Here is an 18,519-nt window from a genome sequence, read left to right on the forward strand (position 1 = left end):
AGAAAAAATAATGTTACTTATTCAAAAAAGAAAGTACCGTTTAAAATATTAATATGTTCGTTGCTTTTTTTCATTCCTTTAAAGACACACTGTCAACCTGTTAAGGCCCCACACTTTCCTTTCCTTAATGGAAAGTAAAACCCACTTACTGCACCTGGAAAAGGACTTTTTAATAATAACCCCACTCACAAATCTTTGTTACCCTGGAATTATGGTTGAAAAAAACTATCACTTCAGGGAAGAAACATAAAACCCTGAGAAAACATTGTTTCTCAGAAAACAAATATTAGCCTGAAAATGCAAAGGACCCTCTAGTGGCTTGGGGGGCATTGATATGACCCAATAAATACATCCTAAAGCAAAAAACAGCTAGTATGGGGGTGCTGAGAACATCACAGAGCTCAAAATATATGCAGAAATGGCTTTTAATGACTTCCCCATTTCACAGATAGGGAATGGAGCACAGAGTAATCTAATGACTTGTACAGAGGAGGGCAAGAGCCAGGAATAGGACCCAGATCTTTTAAATCTCAGTCTAATGTCTTAACCAGGAACAACAGTATGTCTCAAATAATCAAGCCCCTGCCACTGCAGGGCTCTCAAGCGTTGGTTCACCTCAGTTCTTTCTGTTCTCTACCTGTGACACACTAGTTGAATCCCCCTGAGGGCAGTAACACTTCGGTCTAATTCTGGTAGTTTGGGCTTGGTGCACAGGTGAGGGGTGGTGTCTAGTGTCCTGATGAACAGGCACCTGGCAGTCTCTTCTTGCCTTAAACTCTGTGACAAGCGACATAGCATGAGCCGTGGCAGCCAACAAGCAAGAGGGCACAGCGTGGGCTGTGGCAACCAACAACACGGAGGAACTGGCCCTGTGACAATTGTGAGGCCAGGGGTCAGGTATCATGAAAGGGCCAAAGGTGGGATCACGACTGTTAAAGAGGGACTGGGTCAGGCAGGTCTCCCCTCCTCTGTGGGGCCACAGCGGGCAGGGCGACAGCGGTCGAAGTTCAGGGCCTGCCCTGAACCTCCAGCCCCAGTGGCTGGACGGACCCTCTCGCCTCATACAACGGGGAGAGCTGCGGCAACTCTCCCGCTGCGGCGGGCGGCTTCTTTCGCTTTCGCCTCCTCGCTCGCTTGGGGACGCTTTAGACTCTCCCGCTCTCCCTCCCCCCGCCGAAGTAGTTTGGACGCTGCCATCCCCGAAGAAGACGGAGCGCGCAGCGTGTCACGTGATTCTCTTTCTACCCTGCCGCCCTCTCCCTGTTGGTTTGCGGGCTGGAGCCGGCTCGGCAGCTCCTGCCGCCGCCGAGCCGCGCTAGTGCCATGGCCGTGCGGGAGCAGAGCCAGAGCGGCGCCCTCAGCGCGGCCTCGCGGAGCCCCTGTGAGGCGGAGGAGGCTGCGTTGGGCCGGTGCCTGTCGCTGCTGCCCTGGGACCGTTTCTCGGCCTGGCTGCACTGCGTGTGCGTGGTGGGTTTCGACTTGGAGCTGGGCCAGGCCGTGGAGGTGAGCGATACGGGCGGGAAGAGGCTTTGACCGTCAGTCGCTGGGGGGGGCGGTATCCCACCCTGGCTCCTTTGCCGCAGGGAGACTCTGCCGCGCTGCGCCCAAGCTCGCCCGGCCCTTAGCGTTGAGGAGGGGAATGGTCCGGGCCGGGGGGCCGCCATCCGCCCGGGACTGTCTCTCTCGCTCTGCACGAAGGCGCCGCACCTGCCCGGCTCCGTCCGGCGTGACCCTGCAGGTCGGCGTCACTGGCGGGGGGCGTTTGGGCCCGTGCTCTGAGGTGTTTTTAGTTTGGGCTTTTGACAGCACTTTGTGTAGAGTCAGTTTCACTATCGCGTTCCCGGAGTCGGGCACTTCCCCTATTGTTTGTGTTACACAGCAACAGAGAAAATTAAAAAAAAAAAAAAATAAAGGGAGAGAGATTTGATTGCACGAAATCAGAAGACTTGACTCAGAAGTAAGGTTAGTATCTTGAACTACTTTTGTCTTAAAACAACTAGATTTTAAATTGACTGGGTTCCTCTACATTTGAAAATAAAAAGCAGGCAAACACCAAGAAAAGTAATAGAATTAATTAACTTCAGATAATTGTTTAGCCTACACCCATCACCCCTCAGTGCATTTTTCTGAACTGTTGTCATCTTGATCCAAAATGAGTGTTTTTCACATTTCTCTAATAGTATCATTTTCATAGTCTCCAGGTGTTAAATAAAGGTTTAAAAGTTGTATTGTAGCAGTCTGAGTGTAGATCATCTTCTCAATCTCCTCCAGATCACTAGTAAGTATATATTCTTAAGTTTCTGAAACCCAGACATTGCAGCTCTTAACAAAGTTGAAACAGACTTAATGGCGTTTCTTTGTTATATCCAAGAGAAATGTAAATAGAATAAATAGTGATAAGTAAATTGGAGTTAAAAATTTGATTCGGTTAATGTTATAATGTATTACTAACAACAAAGAAATTAATTTGTTTGCAACACATGACTTCCCTTTTACAGGTTTCAGAGTAGCAGCCGTGTTAGTCTGTATTCGCAAAAAGAAAAGGAGTAACTAGTGGCACCTTAGAGACTAACCAATTTATTTGAGCATAGGCTTTCGTGAGCTACACGAAAGCTTATGCTCAAATAAATTGGTTAGTGTCTAAGGTGCCCCTAGTACTCCTTTTCTTACTGCCCTTTTAGCTTTTCTCAGCAGTGAGGAGAGCTCACAGTGGCCCATATTCGGCAAGTGCTTATCCACATGCTTAACTTTTGCCACACAAGCAATCTCATACATTTCTGTGGGAATCTCTTTTTAAAATTAAGTATCTGCAGGCTTAGGGTCTAAGACTTCTCTATCATTTAAACTGTCTTTAATCAGCAGCAAGATTTTCACCATGAGTAACAAAGTACAGGTAACTTTCTCAACCATATGAGATACCAAAAGGTATGGAAGTTACAAAGTGAACACTTTTTTTTTCTCTTAACTGGAATTAATGAACACACATCTGGTCTTCTGTCTTGAAACTCTTTCAAAGGAAAGAGGGAGCAATACAGTACCTTGCGTGTCTAGAAAACTGCAAGTCTGCGAAGTATTCAGGAAGGCTGTCTTTTATATATATATCTTTTCTTTTCAAATAGCTTGTAAAATTTGGTTGTCTCCAGTGCCCACTATTTTCAAATCACTTTGCATTGCCTTTATTTATGAATTGTGGCTTAGGCTCTCACCATTAAGTGGGGTTTTCTTAACGCTGGTTTGCTGAAACTCTGGTGTTCATGGTTAAGGCATTTGAATGCCATTATAGCAAATTAGATTCTATCCCTGCCTCTGCCACAGTTCCTATGTGATATGAGACAAGTAATGTAAACCAAAACTTTCCACAATGATCTATAGTGGTTATAGACCTTTTTGTCCCTGTCATCTCCATCCTCTCTCCTCCACTGCTGCTATTCCCCTGTCCTCAGCCCCTTTCTGTGCTTCTGCCTGTGTCCCCTGTTCTTGTCTTTGTCTCCCCCCTTCCAGTTCTTTGACTGTTCCTGGCTCCTATTTTTACCCTGTCCTCCCCTCGGTTCTGTTCCCCTCTGATCCTGCCCCTTTGTCCCCTCATTGCATTCCTCCCCCCACCAATTTCTCACCCCTCTGCCTTCAAATCAGGGAGTTTGCTCCTCCTCCTCGCTGCCTGGGCACGAACAATGGGAGAATTGGGAACATTTGTCCCCAGTTCTGGTACTTGGCACGACACAAGTCACCAGGAGGGTCAAATGCAGGGAAAGTGTTGCCTTCATCCCCGCAGTCCTGGAATGGACCATGCTTAGTTGCTCTGTTGGGATAGTGCATGCACAGTCAAGTTGACATCTGTTAGGTGTGAAGTACTGGAGCGTGCTCAGTACAGATGGAATCTTGAGAGAATTAAGCTGCCTAAGAGCATATGCAAACTGAGATTTTTCAGAGGATTATAATGTGGCCAAATTTTGGCTGACTTTCATGGTGGCCCCAAAAGGCACATCCTTGACACCTTGGTGACCCCCCGCCCCCCACCTCCTGACAAATTTCAAGTATTTTTTCTAAAGCATGGAGGCACCAAAGCTTCTCAACATAATAGTGGTAAAAAAAATTTAATATGGAAAAAACAACATGTTTTACTCATGTCTCATTCTGAGAAATGTCTGAATTGTTTTAGCTGAACACGCCTCCTCCCCCCCCCCCCCCCAAATCAGTCTGAGGCAGGTACCAAGCATGGAGAATTTCCAACCAAACAGTTTGGTAAAGATATAGGCAACTTACCCCCCCCCCAGCCCCCAACAAACAATCTTATAATGGAAAGTTTCAGGCAGCCTTAACTAGAGATGTTGCTACCTGTGCTGCCTATAGTCAGATGTAAACTGATCTAAATAAGAATGTGTCTGTATTAAGTGTTGCACCAGTTTAACTAAACTGATATTTTAAATATTAGTTTAAACTGGTGCATTTTCTCTGTAGATAAGGCCTAATTTCTGTGCTGCTAACATCCGTGCTACTTCTGTCTGTGATGTGCCCTGTTTGGGATCTGAAAAGGATGAGACCCATTTAGTAATAGAAAGGGAGACCAATGAAAACCCAGGCTTCTGCTGCTACAGGTGGTGTTGGTGACTTGGTATATGGCAGTTTTCCTTCTGAGAGAAATGAGGTGCAGTCTATTTGTGATTAATTTGGCACTTTTTGCATAGGTAGAATGAAATTCTTATATCCTGGCCATATTTCACTGTTGGTAATTACATTAATCCTACTTATATTTCCCCTGCATTTTCAGTTGGAGACAGCATAAACTTCCTATCCTAAACTATTCGAGTGCTAAAATTTGATAAAAAACCAAACTGGATTTCAGTGGGGCATTAAGTTATTCTCTTGTGTGTGAAAGAGAAGATAGTGTGTGTGTGTGTGTGTGTGTGTTTTTGTCAGATTTCTAGTAACAGATTTTTTAGGACTTAAGTTGTTAAAGATGGAGTTTGTAGCAGCAATTATATTAAGGTTGCTTACTACTCCCATTATATAGCCACTGTTTCCAACTGAATTGAGCTCTTCTGAAAGGTTAACTGCTTGGTTGAACTTTTTCATACTTATTCTCTAGAGCCTTCTGTAGAAATGTTTGGAAAAAAATTGTGCAATACAAGTTCAGCTGTTTTTGAAAACTAAGTTAGGGAAAAACGGATTGGTTTGCCAAAGTTAAGTTGTTTTGTAGTTTTATCTGAAACAGTGCTGTTCCAAACCATGGGGTGCTAGGAATTTGAAATTTGGCAGGAGCCTGATCTTAAGGTTGGAGAAGTGTCTTCTGATGTCACTGAAAATCCATTAAGATTTTGTCACTTTACAAGCTTCAGAAATTTGCCATTTGTATATGTGCAGTGGAGCTTGTTCAGCACTTGTCCCTTTATTTACTGATGCATCCATCTGCGTTGCGCATCCTCCAAGCTCACTGAGCCTCCTGCATCATTCTGAAATGGCCACACAAACTCTGTAAGATATGACAAAATGGTAGCAGCAGCTTTTGCTGCTCTCCCTCATCAAAATATACTTTGGCCTAGAAGAGGGTGCACAGGGCTGGGTCTCAGGAGGTGAAGAATTCATGTCTTCACTTTTATCACTGACTAGTATTAATGATATGAAGTTTATAACCCTTACTATTAAACCAGGTCTCATACTGCCATCCTAGGATGGAGGCAAGCTTCCTTTGTGGAAAAATTAGTACACAATCATGTACGTAAGGACTGTAAAATTAAAGTTGACCTTGATTATGATACTTTCTGATTTTTAAGAGCTTGTCTCATAGTTTCATAGAACTTAAAGCCAGAAGGAACCATCCTATCATTTAGTCTGACCTCCAGTATATCACAGGCAATTAAATTTCACCCAGATACCCTAAAAGCAAAGTCTTTAGTTAGACCAAAGCACTTCAGTCCTCAGGAGACTAAACTGTGTCCAGTGGGCAGAGAATAGGAAAGACTAAGGTCTTTGTCTGAGGCCCATACAGTCTGAGGCCCATACAGTAGCAGGAATTGATTAGGTGAGATATTGAGGATATGTTCCCACTATATGAACCATGTGTCATGCTACAGAGGAAGGCAAAAAACCTGTGAGATCCCTGCCAATCTGACCTGGGGAAGAACTCCTTCCTGACCCTATATTTGACTATCTGTATGACCCTGAGCATGTGAGCAAGACTCACCAACCAGACATCTATGAAGAGGATTCTTGGAACCACCTCAGAGTGCTGATTTATAATGCTTCAGAGGAAGGTAAAACCCACCTCCAGAATACATATGGGAATGGCTGTACATCGCAGGGGAAATTCTTTCCTGACCATTGTAGGCAACTGGCTGAAGCCCTGAAGAATGAAATTTGATTACAGTCATTATCTTAATACAGGCCTGTAAATGTAATGAGCATGATGAGGGCCGTGCAAGCAATTCTGTTCTCTATATGACCCATGAAGGAAAGGGAAGTCTTTGCAAACTTAACATTCTTTTAAAGCAGTTTTTGTAGGTACTTCTAATTACCTCAAGAAAAAGTCTTCAGTGTACTGGTCTGTCTAAATATAAAATATTTTGCCCTCTTGCTGCTGTAACATTTGGCTCATCTCTGTAAATACAATTTGAGTTTTAAGTTAAAGGGTAAAATCTTGATCTCCATTAAATTTATGGGCGTCTTTCCATTGACTTCAGTGGGGCCATGATTCCATCCAAAGTGTTTTAAACTTTGGAACATACTTGCCCTATTTCCAGGTGGTTTTCAAAGAAGCAATAGACAGGATGTCAAACTGGTGAAAGGGCATATGGGGAGTAAGCTGTGCGTTTATTTCAAAAGCCAAGTCTGTACTTTGTCTCTCAGTTGCTTCCTGCACACAATTTTAATGTTTTTTTATCACCTCAAGTGGCTGCAGTAGCAATTATGTTAACTCTAGTTAAGGGATGATGTAGCCTGGAGCAAACACTGATTCTCATCAAACATACTCTAACTAGTTACCATCCTTATTCAGTCAATTTCTACCTTTTTTTTCCCCCCCAGGTGTGGGGGAGAGACAGTAAGCTTACATTTTTTGCACCAGTAAGGTTTTTACAGTGACTCGTTGAGAAGACAAGTTATGATATAACTAGCAGCTGTGACAATGAAGATTATCTGAGTAGGAAAGAGCACTGATTTTTGAGGAGTGTGAAAGTCAAACTCTAGCAGATGGAAAAAGGATAGTGTTATGAAATATGATTTCACTGCCATGTACTGAAACTAGGGTAGACATGGACAGGTCAGCGAGTACTGCATCATAGCAGCTATTTAAAAGATGAACTTATTACAGTCTAAAGTTATCCATTCTGTTTTCAAACAAAATAACTTTATTTTTGGTAGGTAATATATCCTCAGCATTCAAAACTTACAGATAAAGAGGTGAGTAAGAGCTATTACATATATAATTCAGTATGTCACTTTAAAATTGTGTGTTTCAGATAATATAACTGCTCTGTTGTTTTTTTTTTCTTTCCAGAAAACCAGTATTTGCTATTTGTCTTTTCCAGATTCCAATTCAGGTAAATGCTTCCTTTACTTTGTCATCTGAAATCTGTGTGTTCTATTTCCAGACCAAACTATACTGAGACAGAGTTAAGTTTGATTGTACTTCTCAGTAATTTAGGGTAAACCTGTATTACAGGGAATGTTGTGATTATCCACCCTCGCCCCCACCCCCAAGCATTACAAGCCCAGGAAATTCACAGTTTAACCTTAATTTCAAATAGGGCCATCAAGCGATTAATTGCGCTGTTAAACAACAATAGAACACCATTTATTTAAATATTTTTGGATGTTTTCTACATTTTCAAATATATTTATTTCAATTACAACACAGAACACAAAGTGTACAGTGCTCACTTTGTTTATTTTTGATTACAAGTATTTGCACTGTATAAAACTAAAAGAAAGTGTTTTTCAGTTCACCTAATACAAGTACTCTAGAGCAATCTCTTTATCATGAAAGTTGAATTTACAAATGTAGAATTATGTACAAAAAAATCTGCATTCAAAAATAAAACAAATCTAAAATTTTAGAGCCTGCAAGCCAACTCAGTCCAATTTTTTTGTTCAGCCAATTGCTCAGACAAACAAGTTTGTTTACATTTGCAGAAGATAATGCTGCTCGCTTCTTGTTTATAATGTCACCTAAAAGTGAGAACAGGCGTTCTCATAGCACTGTTGTAGCCGACGCATGTTCATTTTCATTATCTGAGTCAGATGCCAACAGCAGAAGGTTCATTTTCTTTTTTGGTGGTTCGGGTTCTGTAGTTTTTGCATCAGAGTGTTGCTCTTTTAAGACTACTGAAAGCATGCTCCACACCTCATCCCTCTCAGATTTTGGAAGGCACTTCAGATTCTTAAACCTTAGGTTGAGTGCTGTAGCTATCGTTAGAAATCTCACATTGGTACCTTCTTTGCATTTTGTCAAATCTGCAGTGAACAACTTAAAATGAACAACATGTGTTGGGTCATCATCCGAGACTGCTAGAACATGAAATATGGGACAGAATGCAGGTAAAATAGAACAGGGGGCATACAATTCTCCCCCCAAGGAGTTCAGTCACAAATTTAATTAACGCATTATTTTTTTAACAAGCGTCATCAACATGGAAGCATGTCCTCTGGAATGGTGGCCGAAGTGTGAAGGGGCCTACGAATGTCTAGCATATCTGGCATGTAAAGAGCTTGCCATGCAAATGCCTGTTCTCCCTTTCTGGTGACATTGTAAATAAGAAGTTGGCAGCATTATCTCCTGTAAGTGTAAACAGACTTGTTTGTCTTAGCAATTAGCTGAACAAGAAGTAGCACTGAGTGGACTTGTAGGCATTGAAGTTTTACATTGTTTTGTTTTTGAGTGCAGTTATGTAACAAAAAAAAAAATGTACATTTGAAAATTGCACTTTCATGACAGAGATTGCACTACAGGACTTGTATGAGGTGAATTGAAAAATGGTATTTCTTTTATCATTTTTACAGTGGAAATATTTGTAATAAACAAGATACACTTTGATTTCAGTTACAACAAAGATTACTATATGAAATTGTAGAAAAACGTCAAAAATATTTAATAAATTTCAATTGGTATTATTTAAGAGTGCGATTAAAACTGCGATTAATTGCAATTAATTTTTTTAATCACAATTTATTTTTTTTTTAGTTAATTGCATGAGTTAGTTGCAATTAATTGACAGCCCTAATTTAAAATATTAAAATCTAGTTATTTCTACTGCAGTAATCTGTAGGAACCCCAGTTTATTATGTGTAAGTGAAATATTAGGAATGTTAGCTTGTGAAATGTGTGCTTTTCTCTAGTTTTTTCCACCTGATGGTCTCAAAGCATTTTACAAACAGTGACTAAACCTCCCAATATAACTATGAAATTGGTGGGTTATACAGATGGGGAAACTAGGGCACGGAGGTTAAATATTTAAAGTTAGTACGAGGTGGGAGTATTGGATTGAAAGAATTAACTGCTTCTAACTTGTTAAAGGTCTGTATTTCATTATTATAAAAGCATGTCTAGAAGTAGAATGCTAGGCTCTCTGTCTTCTGTTTCTGTAATCCTTGCCTCTATTAGTGTGTGGTCCTGCTTGCTGAACTCTTCTTTCACTTATCCTCTCCTTTCTCAACTTCCAAAGGGAGTTGAAGACTTGTGATTAGCAACTTGGGCCCGCTGCAAAGTTCGGATTCTGTAATTTTTAAGAGGAAGGATGGGGGAAAACAGGTTTGCTGGTAATATGCTCTGCCAACATTTTTTAGCTGTTATGTAACTTTTACAATTTGCTTAGCCTTATTTTTGCCTATTGACTTCTGGCTAAAAGTGAGATAATATATTTTCTTTGTTTTTATACCTGCAGTAGAGGAGCAGTTCCTTCCTGAGTCCTGCATATAATTGGTTTACATTCTGAACCATGAAATGTATTACCCTCACCTGAGATTACTATAAATGTTAATGGTTGCAAATTTATCCAACACTTACATTATACTTTCCAGTATGATTTTTATCAAGAGTAAAACCTAACTTGAAACTCAAAAATAGTACTAATGTACTTTTAGAAAGATTAGATTAAATTATTCTAGGAGTATAGTGTATAAAACTGGATTAATTTGAGGAGAGAAACCATTGTTTGTTGCTGATAGTGTGACTTACTTTAGCGTTCCTATCATCATGGTCGTGCATGAAAAAAGATATAAATCATGAGAGTCCTTCTCTGGATGAAAACACTATTCCAGAGGTTAGCCTGGAAAATTGTTTATGTTAACAATTAAAACAGAAGCTATACAACTTGAAGATTTGATTTTCTTTTTTTAGGCTTTAAATCTGAGCAGGAAAGCTTAATACAACATAAGAACAAATTTTGAAGGAGGTTGTTAGTTTGCAGCTGAATCAAGAGCCAAAGTCTGTCAGGCCTTTCATGACATAGAATATATCAGGCTGCGAGACAATGAATTTTGTTGAGAAGTTACCACCAGTTGATATATGCAGTGTATTAAGACAAGTTTCTTTTGTTTCTAGAATATAATGTGAGTAGACTTTTTGTAATGGTAATAGATTATTTTCAAAGCAAAATATGAACGTTATTTTTCCTTAGTTTGTTATGCAGACCTGCCTCGTATTTTGTCTTTCAAAATAATTGAAGCAGGTGCTGGTGAGACTTGGAGGCGAAACATACCTGTGCTGTCCACTTCTCACTTTCTTACTTTTGTACAGCATTTCTATTATTTGTTCATTTCTGTGCCAATTAATTTAACTTGTCTATTTTTCTTTCAACAAGCATGATCAGAAATCGGTTTAAGACATTATTGAAGTCACTAAATATACTGCAATGGCCATAAAAGTAAGAGTTGGTTAAATAAAACAATAGTGACATAACTGCTTTTTTTCCTTTAGTTCTAATCCGCCTGAGAAATAGAAAAGCAGAGTTTAGACTGAAGTAACTACAGTTAAAAAACAAACCGTCGTCTTGTGTTTGATGCTGCATAGATGGTTGTAGAAAGAGCATTCACCTACCTTCTCAGTTAAATTACACAAGTAGAAAGAAGCTGTTAATTAAATAGCTGTTGAGTCCTGAACAATATGACCATGTGTGTAGTCATTTGGTGTTAATAATTCTAAGGATAACTTACTTTCAGGGCTTGTCTACATGGGTACCTTACATCGGTTTAGTTTGTTAGTTCTGAATGCAGCGCATTAATTGTATTGAAATAAAGTGTGCCCACACTGCTTTGTTATACTGGCTTAAGGTACTTTTCTCGTTGATCATATCCATGCTTCACTGTTTGTTTGAATTAACTGCACAGCAGTCTGGGCAGATATCCCATGGTACAGTGTTCTGCTGCTCAGCTGTATGCTCTGGGATTTTTCTCAGTGCATTGTGGGATGCTTACTGAAACCTACAGGAATTTTGGGACTTGAGGTCAAACTAACCAAATGCATGATTCCTCTCCTGCCTTCCCATAATTCATCCGTATTTTGCCAGCGACACTTTTGAACTGCTGTCAGGCAACATGGAGGGCACACTGCTGCAATCATAACAGTCATTAATAAGAATAGGATGATTCACATGCATTGGCAGTTGTGCGGTTAGATGGATTTGTCTGGGCATCTGTGAACAGCTTTGGATGCCACAGCAGTATGGCTACAAGTGGACATAAAATGGAGCAGTTACCTTTTCAGGGCATTTTTCTGGAGCAGTTTCATTCAGTTGAGCACCACTGACTGGTGGGAAAGGATAGTGATGCAGAACTGGGAGGACCAAGAGGCTACCGAACTTCTGGATGTGGAATGCTGCTTGCCTAGATATCTGTGCGGTGCTCATCCTAGAGCTGCAGTGGCAGAATACCAACATGAAAGCTCTCCTCAGCTTGGGGATGCATGTTTCCATCATCATGTGGAAGCGTGCCACGCCTGATTGCTACTGGTCAGCAGCCTAATCACTTTGGTGTTGTCATGAGATGTTTAATGCTGTTAAGATAGTGCTGTTGTGCCAGGTCATCAGCATCACAATGCATGTGGCTTTGTATGGATGGGGCTCCTGAACTGCATTGGGCTATAGATGGGGTCTGTGTTCCTATTCTTTGAGCAACCACCACCATACGAGACCAAAGACTGTATCAAGAGGAAAGGGTATTTCTCCAAGGTGCTGCGAGGCCTACTTGATCACTGTGAAGATCACATTCTTAATGTAGGGTGGTTGGGAAAGGTCCATGAGGCTAAAATATTTAGAAATTGAGGTCTACTTGCTGGAATGAACAAGGGAATTTTTGCTCCCCCAAACCACTATGGTCACTAAAGGAGTTAGGATTTCTCCTGTCATTTTGGGAGACCAAGCCATACCCGTTGCTTCCGTGGCTTATGTTGCTTTTACTGGACACTTGAATAAGAGAAAGGAGTGATTTAACTATACCCTGAGTAGTCGCAGAATGACAGTGGAGCATGCATTTGGAAGACTGAAAAAAAGGTGATGGTGCTTTCCATCAAGGCTGGATGTTTTTCATCATTATGTGCCTTGTGTGATAAGTGCTTGGCATATATTTCACATCATCTGTGAGAGCAAGGGAAGACACCCTGCACGAGGGGCGGGAGTAGATGGCAGGGAGACTTTCTGAATGTTATGAACAGCTGGAGAAGGTACATTGTAAGGAGGGTTATTTTCTGTGGCCCAAAACATCAAATAGTTCATTTTTTAAAAAAAAAGTTGCACGTGGACTCAAAGCACTGTAAGGCAAACAAACTGAAGTTACTCTGATGCGTCATCCCTGTGTAGACAAGCCCTCAATTAAAGTCTGTTGAAATCAAGATACCATTATTTCCTTTTTTTCTTTTCTGTTTTTGTTTTGGCATAGGTTGTCTTGGAGACACGCAGTTTTGTTTTAGATTTCGCCAATCTTCTGGTAGGAAGCTCTCACTGCACTGTATGCTGGACCAGCTGGATGGAGACTTACCAGTTTCCTTAAAGGTTGGAAATACACTAAAAGGAAACATATCCCAATTTAAAAACAGAAAGTTCAGAAGTACATTTAAAATTTAGCACAGGTACCCTAACTCTGATCTGAATTTTTGGTGTTGGTGTCATAATGACCAAATTCAATTTAGAGAAGTTGATTAAGAAACATTTTCAAAGAGAAATATTCATCAAATTCCTTCTTTTGCTGCATGCCATTACCAGATGGTATTTGAACTGTAAAGTATTCTAGTAGTTATCACTTTTATTAAGTGCTTTTTCTGTATATATGCTATTCATGGCTAGATAAGTGGTGTGGTACAGGGGAATTCCACTGATGACCAGATCCACTCCATGGGTTGCCCTGAAAACTAAAGCTAGAAAATAATCAGATCCTTGGTCCTGAATAAATAATTGATTTGGTTTCTTAATGAAAAATAAGAACTTTTTACTTTCCAAGATCTGAATTCAGAGTTCTGTTTTTCTTTCAGCTATTGATGGCATCACCTAAATCGAAGCTGCACTTTCTGAATTCCTTTACAAAACTAATTATCTTCATCTACTTCTGGGAAAATACAGAACCCTGAACTCAAGCCTTGATTGATAAATATAGGTGGAAAAGGTTGTGAATTCTTAGGTTTAGGGTGGATGGAAATGGTTTAAATACTTTGTGCTAAAATAGGTTTGTTTTAAGTCTGCATTCTTAATGCTTTGGGAATGTTTTTTAGATTAACTTTTTAACGTGTGCTTTTAAACATTAGTTCATAGTCATATGATTTCAATACAAACCAAAATCAGGATACCAAGATTTAAATTAGTAAAATATGAAAAGGAAAGGAAAAACATCTTGAATACTTACTGAAAATGTCCACAATCGGACTAGAACGAAGGATTCCTTGTTTGTCAGAGACAGGTTTTAACTAAGGCTAAGATTTTATCATGGTTATTTTTAGTAAAAGTCACAAACAGGTCATGGGCTCCGTGAATTTTTGTTTATTGCTTGTGACCCGTCCCTTACGTTACTAAAAATAACGGGAAGGGCTAGGTAGGGAGCAAGGAATGGAGTCCCATTGGGGGGGAGAGGAGAATTGACAGGCTGAGCCCCCACCCTTGGTTCTAGTGGTTGCAGCGGCAGGCGCAGCCATGGGGGTACACAGACCCTGCTCCAGACCTGGCTGCAGCCGCAGGATGGGTGTGGACCCCTGACTGCAGCCCTGCCAAGCCGCAGTGGGGGAAGGGGGCACACGGACCTGAGAAGCTGCCAGCAGGGTGCATGGCCCCTGCTCTAGCCACCGAGCAGGGTCATGTGGCCCTGGTTCCAGCTGCGGCCCCCGGCAAAAGCGGTTGAGCAGGGGCATGTGGCTGCGGCTGCGACCCCCGGCAGAAGCAGCCGGGCTGGTGCAGCAGGGTCCTGATTCCAGCCAGCCCCAGTTGTAGGACAGGGGCGCACAATTTCGCCTCCTTCTCCTGGAGCCCCAGAAGTCACGGAGGTCCGGTAAAGTCACAGAATTTGTGAACTCCGTGACTAAATCGTAGCCTCAGTTGTAACATATGAACTGTAATCCAAGTATATGGTATATGCCTGTTGGTTGATTAAGATAATATGTATTGTCAAGTGACAAATTTTAAACAATTTTTTCTTAGGTCAGGAGAAGCTCTTTAGTTCACCATTAAACCTTACACTATGTAGCATAGCTCTCTCTCTCTCTTTTATTTTTTTTTTTAAACAAATTTCAGTATTGGCATGTTTTTTTTTCTTAGTGATAATCCACGCCAAACTGTTGATGAGCCAATGTATAGCATTATATTGGACTTTCTGATAGTGTTTTCTAGGGGAAACTAAGTCTGGTTGCAGAAAATTTCAGGGGGACGGGTACAGGGAGAATAGAAACAGCAAGCACACTGAACAAACAATAAGTCCACCTAGTGCTACGATAAGTCCATCTTGAGCTTTTCTGTTCAAGCAGTTGTAGAATTTTTAGTTCCTGTAAAGAGGGTGAAGAAAAGTATCCTTTCACTTTACCAAATATATTAAATTTAGAGTATGTAAGAAAACATGTTTTAAATAACACAGAGAATATTCAAAAATAGGGAGCTGTCTTTACTTTCAAATTACTGTTTTGTTTTGTTTTTTAACAGAAGGACCCTGCATATTACTATGGCTATGTATATTTTAGACAAGTTCGAGACAAAACATTAAAAAGAGGCTACTTCCAGAAGGTAATCAAATGTCTTATTAGAAAAACATGTACAACATCAATTCCAGAGGCCATTAGACTTGAAGCTCAACAAGGGAGAAGCAGTGTCTCATGCTTTTCTTTACAGTTGTGAGCATATTGGTGCTCAAGAAATGAAATATGATTTATCGACCATTGAACTGTAACTGCAAAAAAAATTGTAGGGCATGCATTGTGTTCTTCACTATAAATATTATTCATAAGTCATTATTATGTATAGTCTGCATGTATATCTCCAAAATAATTCTATCCACCGTACCTTTTAGTAAGAGTAGTTCATCAAACAGAAGAAAAACTCCAATAGCAGGTTTGTGTTTTTTGTATGTTTTAGTTTATAGGATCAGAGAAATAGATTCCTGATACTCTGATTACTGAGGGTGAAAACACTTACAATATTGAGCTGATGAATATTACAATGTGAAGAAGCCATGCTAGAAAGTAACTCAGACTAGGTGGTTTATAGAAATTTTGTAAATAAAATTTCTGTCCACACTGGTGAAATTAAGTAACCCTGTTAGTAAATGGTTGGAGAATATTGTTCTGAGAAAACTGTGCTTAATGGCTTTGGAACTGTTATCGCACATTTTCAAGCTATAGTGTGAGCCAAGCTTTAAATAGCATTCATTTTTATAGGAGGAAAAACATCAACTCTGTTGTTGAATTCAGTCCTTTCTAAGTTTCTTCTGATATTTACATCTCTTAGCTGGTGATCCTCTCCCTTCCCATTATTGGTTCTGATTTAGACCTTTTATAGGTTCCCATATCTGGAAGGTGGAAAGGTGTGTACGTGTGAACCAGTGCTGTTGTGGCTCTACTCTGAAAAATGCTCAAATTTTTGTTTGTTTTTTAAAACCCCTTACTCAGCACATCTTCTGTGTCTGAAGTAATGTTTGTGTACTTCAGTGACAAATAATTTTAACTACTTTTCACTCTTGTTAGCCCTTCAAATCCAACAAAACTACAGCAGAATTAGCTGAATGTTATTCTGGCTTTTATCTAATCAACAGAATAGTTAACCAAATTCCAATTGTAGGGCTAAACTTTACTCTCACTAGAAGCTTGCATAAGTATAACTGAGGGCAGAATTTGGCTTGCAGAGTATAAATTACTGGTGACGATGCACAAGCCAGAAAGAACTCTGTTTGTCCTTAAGTTTCCTGGCTGAGCTGCAGGTTAGGCTGTTATTAAAGCCACCTGTTTAATTATAGCAAACTGAGCAAGCCTAACACAGAAGCCTTTGTATTGCACGCAATCACACCATGCCATTTGTTTTTCAAAGCCAAACTACACTAATATTGAAACAATAAATTGATAGCTGCTGGCATTTATAGATCTGTTTGTTGTTACTTGTATTTACACACTTGTTGCTAAATGATGGGATTTCTTGTAAAAATGCCTATTATTACTTTTGGAAGGGACTCAATTAAAATGATTTAATCTTGGATTATTTTGCTGCTTTCTTTATTCCAGTCCTTGGTTCTCATCAGCAAACTACCTTATATCCATCTTTTCCACACTGTGCTTAGGCATATAGCACCAGAATATTTTGAAAAGAATGAACCTTTCCTGGAAGCAGGTTAGTTAATACTATTTTATTGGTTTGGAAAAGCTCATAAAAAATTATAGAAATTCCATGCAACACATGAGCTAAATACTGATGGCATTTTCTAGCTTGTTAATAATAGGAAAAAAAGATTGTAGCTTGCATGTATTTTCCATTTGGGTGGGCTGTTAGTTAAACTCTTAAAAATTGGGTTGAAGACTTATTAGCTAGAAGATTATAATATGGTAGAACCTGACTCCTTCCAAGGGTAGCACAATGCTCCCCATTGAAGAGCCTCTGTCCTGTCAGTCTGGGGACCCACCTGCTTAACACAGGTCATTGGAGCCGCCCTAATTTGCTGTCCTTGCAATTTGGATTCACTGTCACAGAGAAAGGTATAATAGCTCTCGAGCTTTTGCTCATGAGAAGGGAGAGTAGGTGGATGAGGCAGTGGCATTTTAATGGCTTCCTTATGCCCACTGGATCCTCTGAACTTCTGGAGCTACTGATATGGGGTCACTAAGAATCTTGGTTTGCCTTCATCTCCCAGAAGCAACAGCAATAGGAGACTACCAATAATAAGTGACTCATAACTATCTCAGAGCTTCACTAAGTGCAATAAATGGTCCAGGTGTGAGATACGTTCTCCTTTTTGTCCCAGCTGGTTCTGCCCTGAGCAGTGTCGTGCTGCTTTGTGCTTCAGTGAACAGCAATTTTGGAATCAACTTTCAGTGGGGATTTGTAATTTACTGAAGTGCATATTAGCAGGGTTTTACTGTATTGTAACACAACCTTTGACCAAAAAACAACTTTTTCTTCTGTGCTTAAAGCTCGCACCTGCTGAACTAGTGAACAGTATTCACAACTACAAATTCTAGAAAACCTGTAAGCTTTCTAGCCAGATGGCTTTATCATTGGCATATCACTAATATTTATTGTTTATCTTTAAAAAATTTAGTAGCAAACTGGGCTCACGGCTAATCTGTATAACTGTGTTCCTTTTACGCTCTCTTGCTATGTAGTTGTACTTACCTAATACAATGGAGTCCTGATCCTAATGGTGACCTCTGGCTGCTACCGTAATATAAATAAAAGGAAAAGAAGACAAAGTGATACTTCTTATTGGACAAATAAATAATTTACAATACCTTTATATTAGAATAACATGCACCATTGACCTTGTCTATGGTATGCAATAGGATGTCTTCAGAATGTGAGGCATACAAAATAGATGACTCAGTGAAAAGGTCTCAGGGGAGTGATGCTGTTAGGGACAAATGTTAATTTAAGACTTAAATTGTTCAGTATGTGTACAAGTAATTTGAATTTCTAGGAGTATAGGATATATAAACTAGATATACAGTATACTTACCTATTTGACTCTGTTTTTCAGTTTGTAGTGATGTTGATCATTGGCCACCACCAGTCCCAGGGAAAACACTAAATTTGCCTATTATGGGCATTATAATGAAGGTAAATGTATGGCTTTTTACCGGGTTCTCCCCTCTCCCATTTACTATATATATTCAATGTGTTCTGCCTTGTTTTCTTAGTTAAGATTGGGAGGATTCAGAGTAAATGTCCTGGAGCCCTTTGAAAACATATTAAAAATATATTTATAATTTTAATCACTAATATTTTACGTAGAGGTTCAAAACAAATGTTTCAAAAACAAAATTTCCAGTCCTCAGCAGCTAGGTAATTGCTGTTTCAGCACCTTTCCTCCAGAATATACTTTCCAAGAGGTTTTCATAGTGATTTCACTGATGTGCCAAAA

At 39.9% G+C, this 18,519-nt stretch overlaps 1 protein-coding gene across 3 annotated transcripts in view; it reads left to right on the forward strand.

The window, feature by feature from the left end:
- Nucleotides 1-1,243: 1,243 nt before the first annotated feature.
- The window catches only part of DENND6A (DENN domain containing 6A), a 43,811-nt gene continuing 26,535 nt past the window's right edge, over nucleotides 1,244-18,519 (forward strand). For all 3 annotated transcript variants that reach the window (XM_074957719.1, XM_074957720.1, XM_074957721.1), the window contains exons 1-7: nucleotides 1,244-1,503; nucleotides 7,357-7,395; nucleotides 7,493-7,535; nucleotides 12,865-12,977; nucleotides 15,102-15,182; nucleotides 16,670-16,775; nucleotides 18,136-18,215. In XM_074957719.1, coding sequence (XP_074813820.1) covers nucleotides 1,324-1,503; nucleotides 7,357-7,395; nucleotides 7,493-7,535; nucleotides 12,865-12,977; nucleotides 15,102-15,182; nucleotides 16,670-16,775; nucleotides 18,136-18,215 — 642 coding nt within the window. In that variant the 5' untranslated portion in view covers nucleotides 1,244-1,323. The remainder of the gene's footprint in view (nucleotides 1,504-7,356; nucleotides 7,396-7,492; nucleotides 7,536-12,864; nucleotides 12,978-15,101; nucleotides 15,183-16,669; nucleotides 16,776-18,135; nucleotides 18,216-18,519) is intronic.

This window comes from Natator depressus, chromosome 7 (genome assembly GCF_965152275.1).
Source record: "Natator depressus isolate rNatDep1 chromosome 7, rNatDep2.hap1, whole genome shotgun sequence".
NCBI classification, from domain to species: Eukaryota; Metazoa; Chordata; order Testudines; family Cheloniidae; genus Natator; species Natator depressus.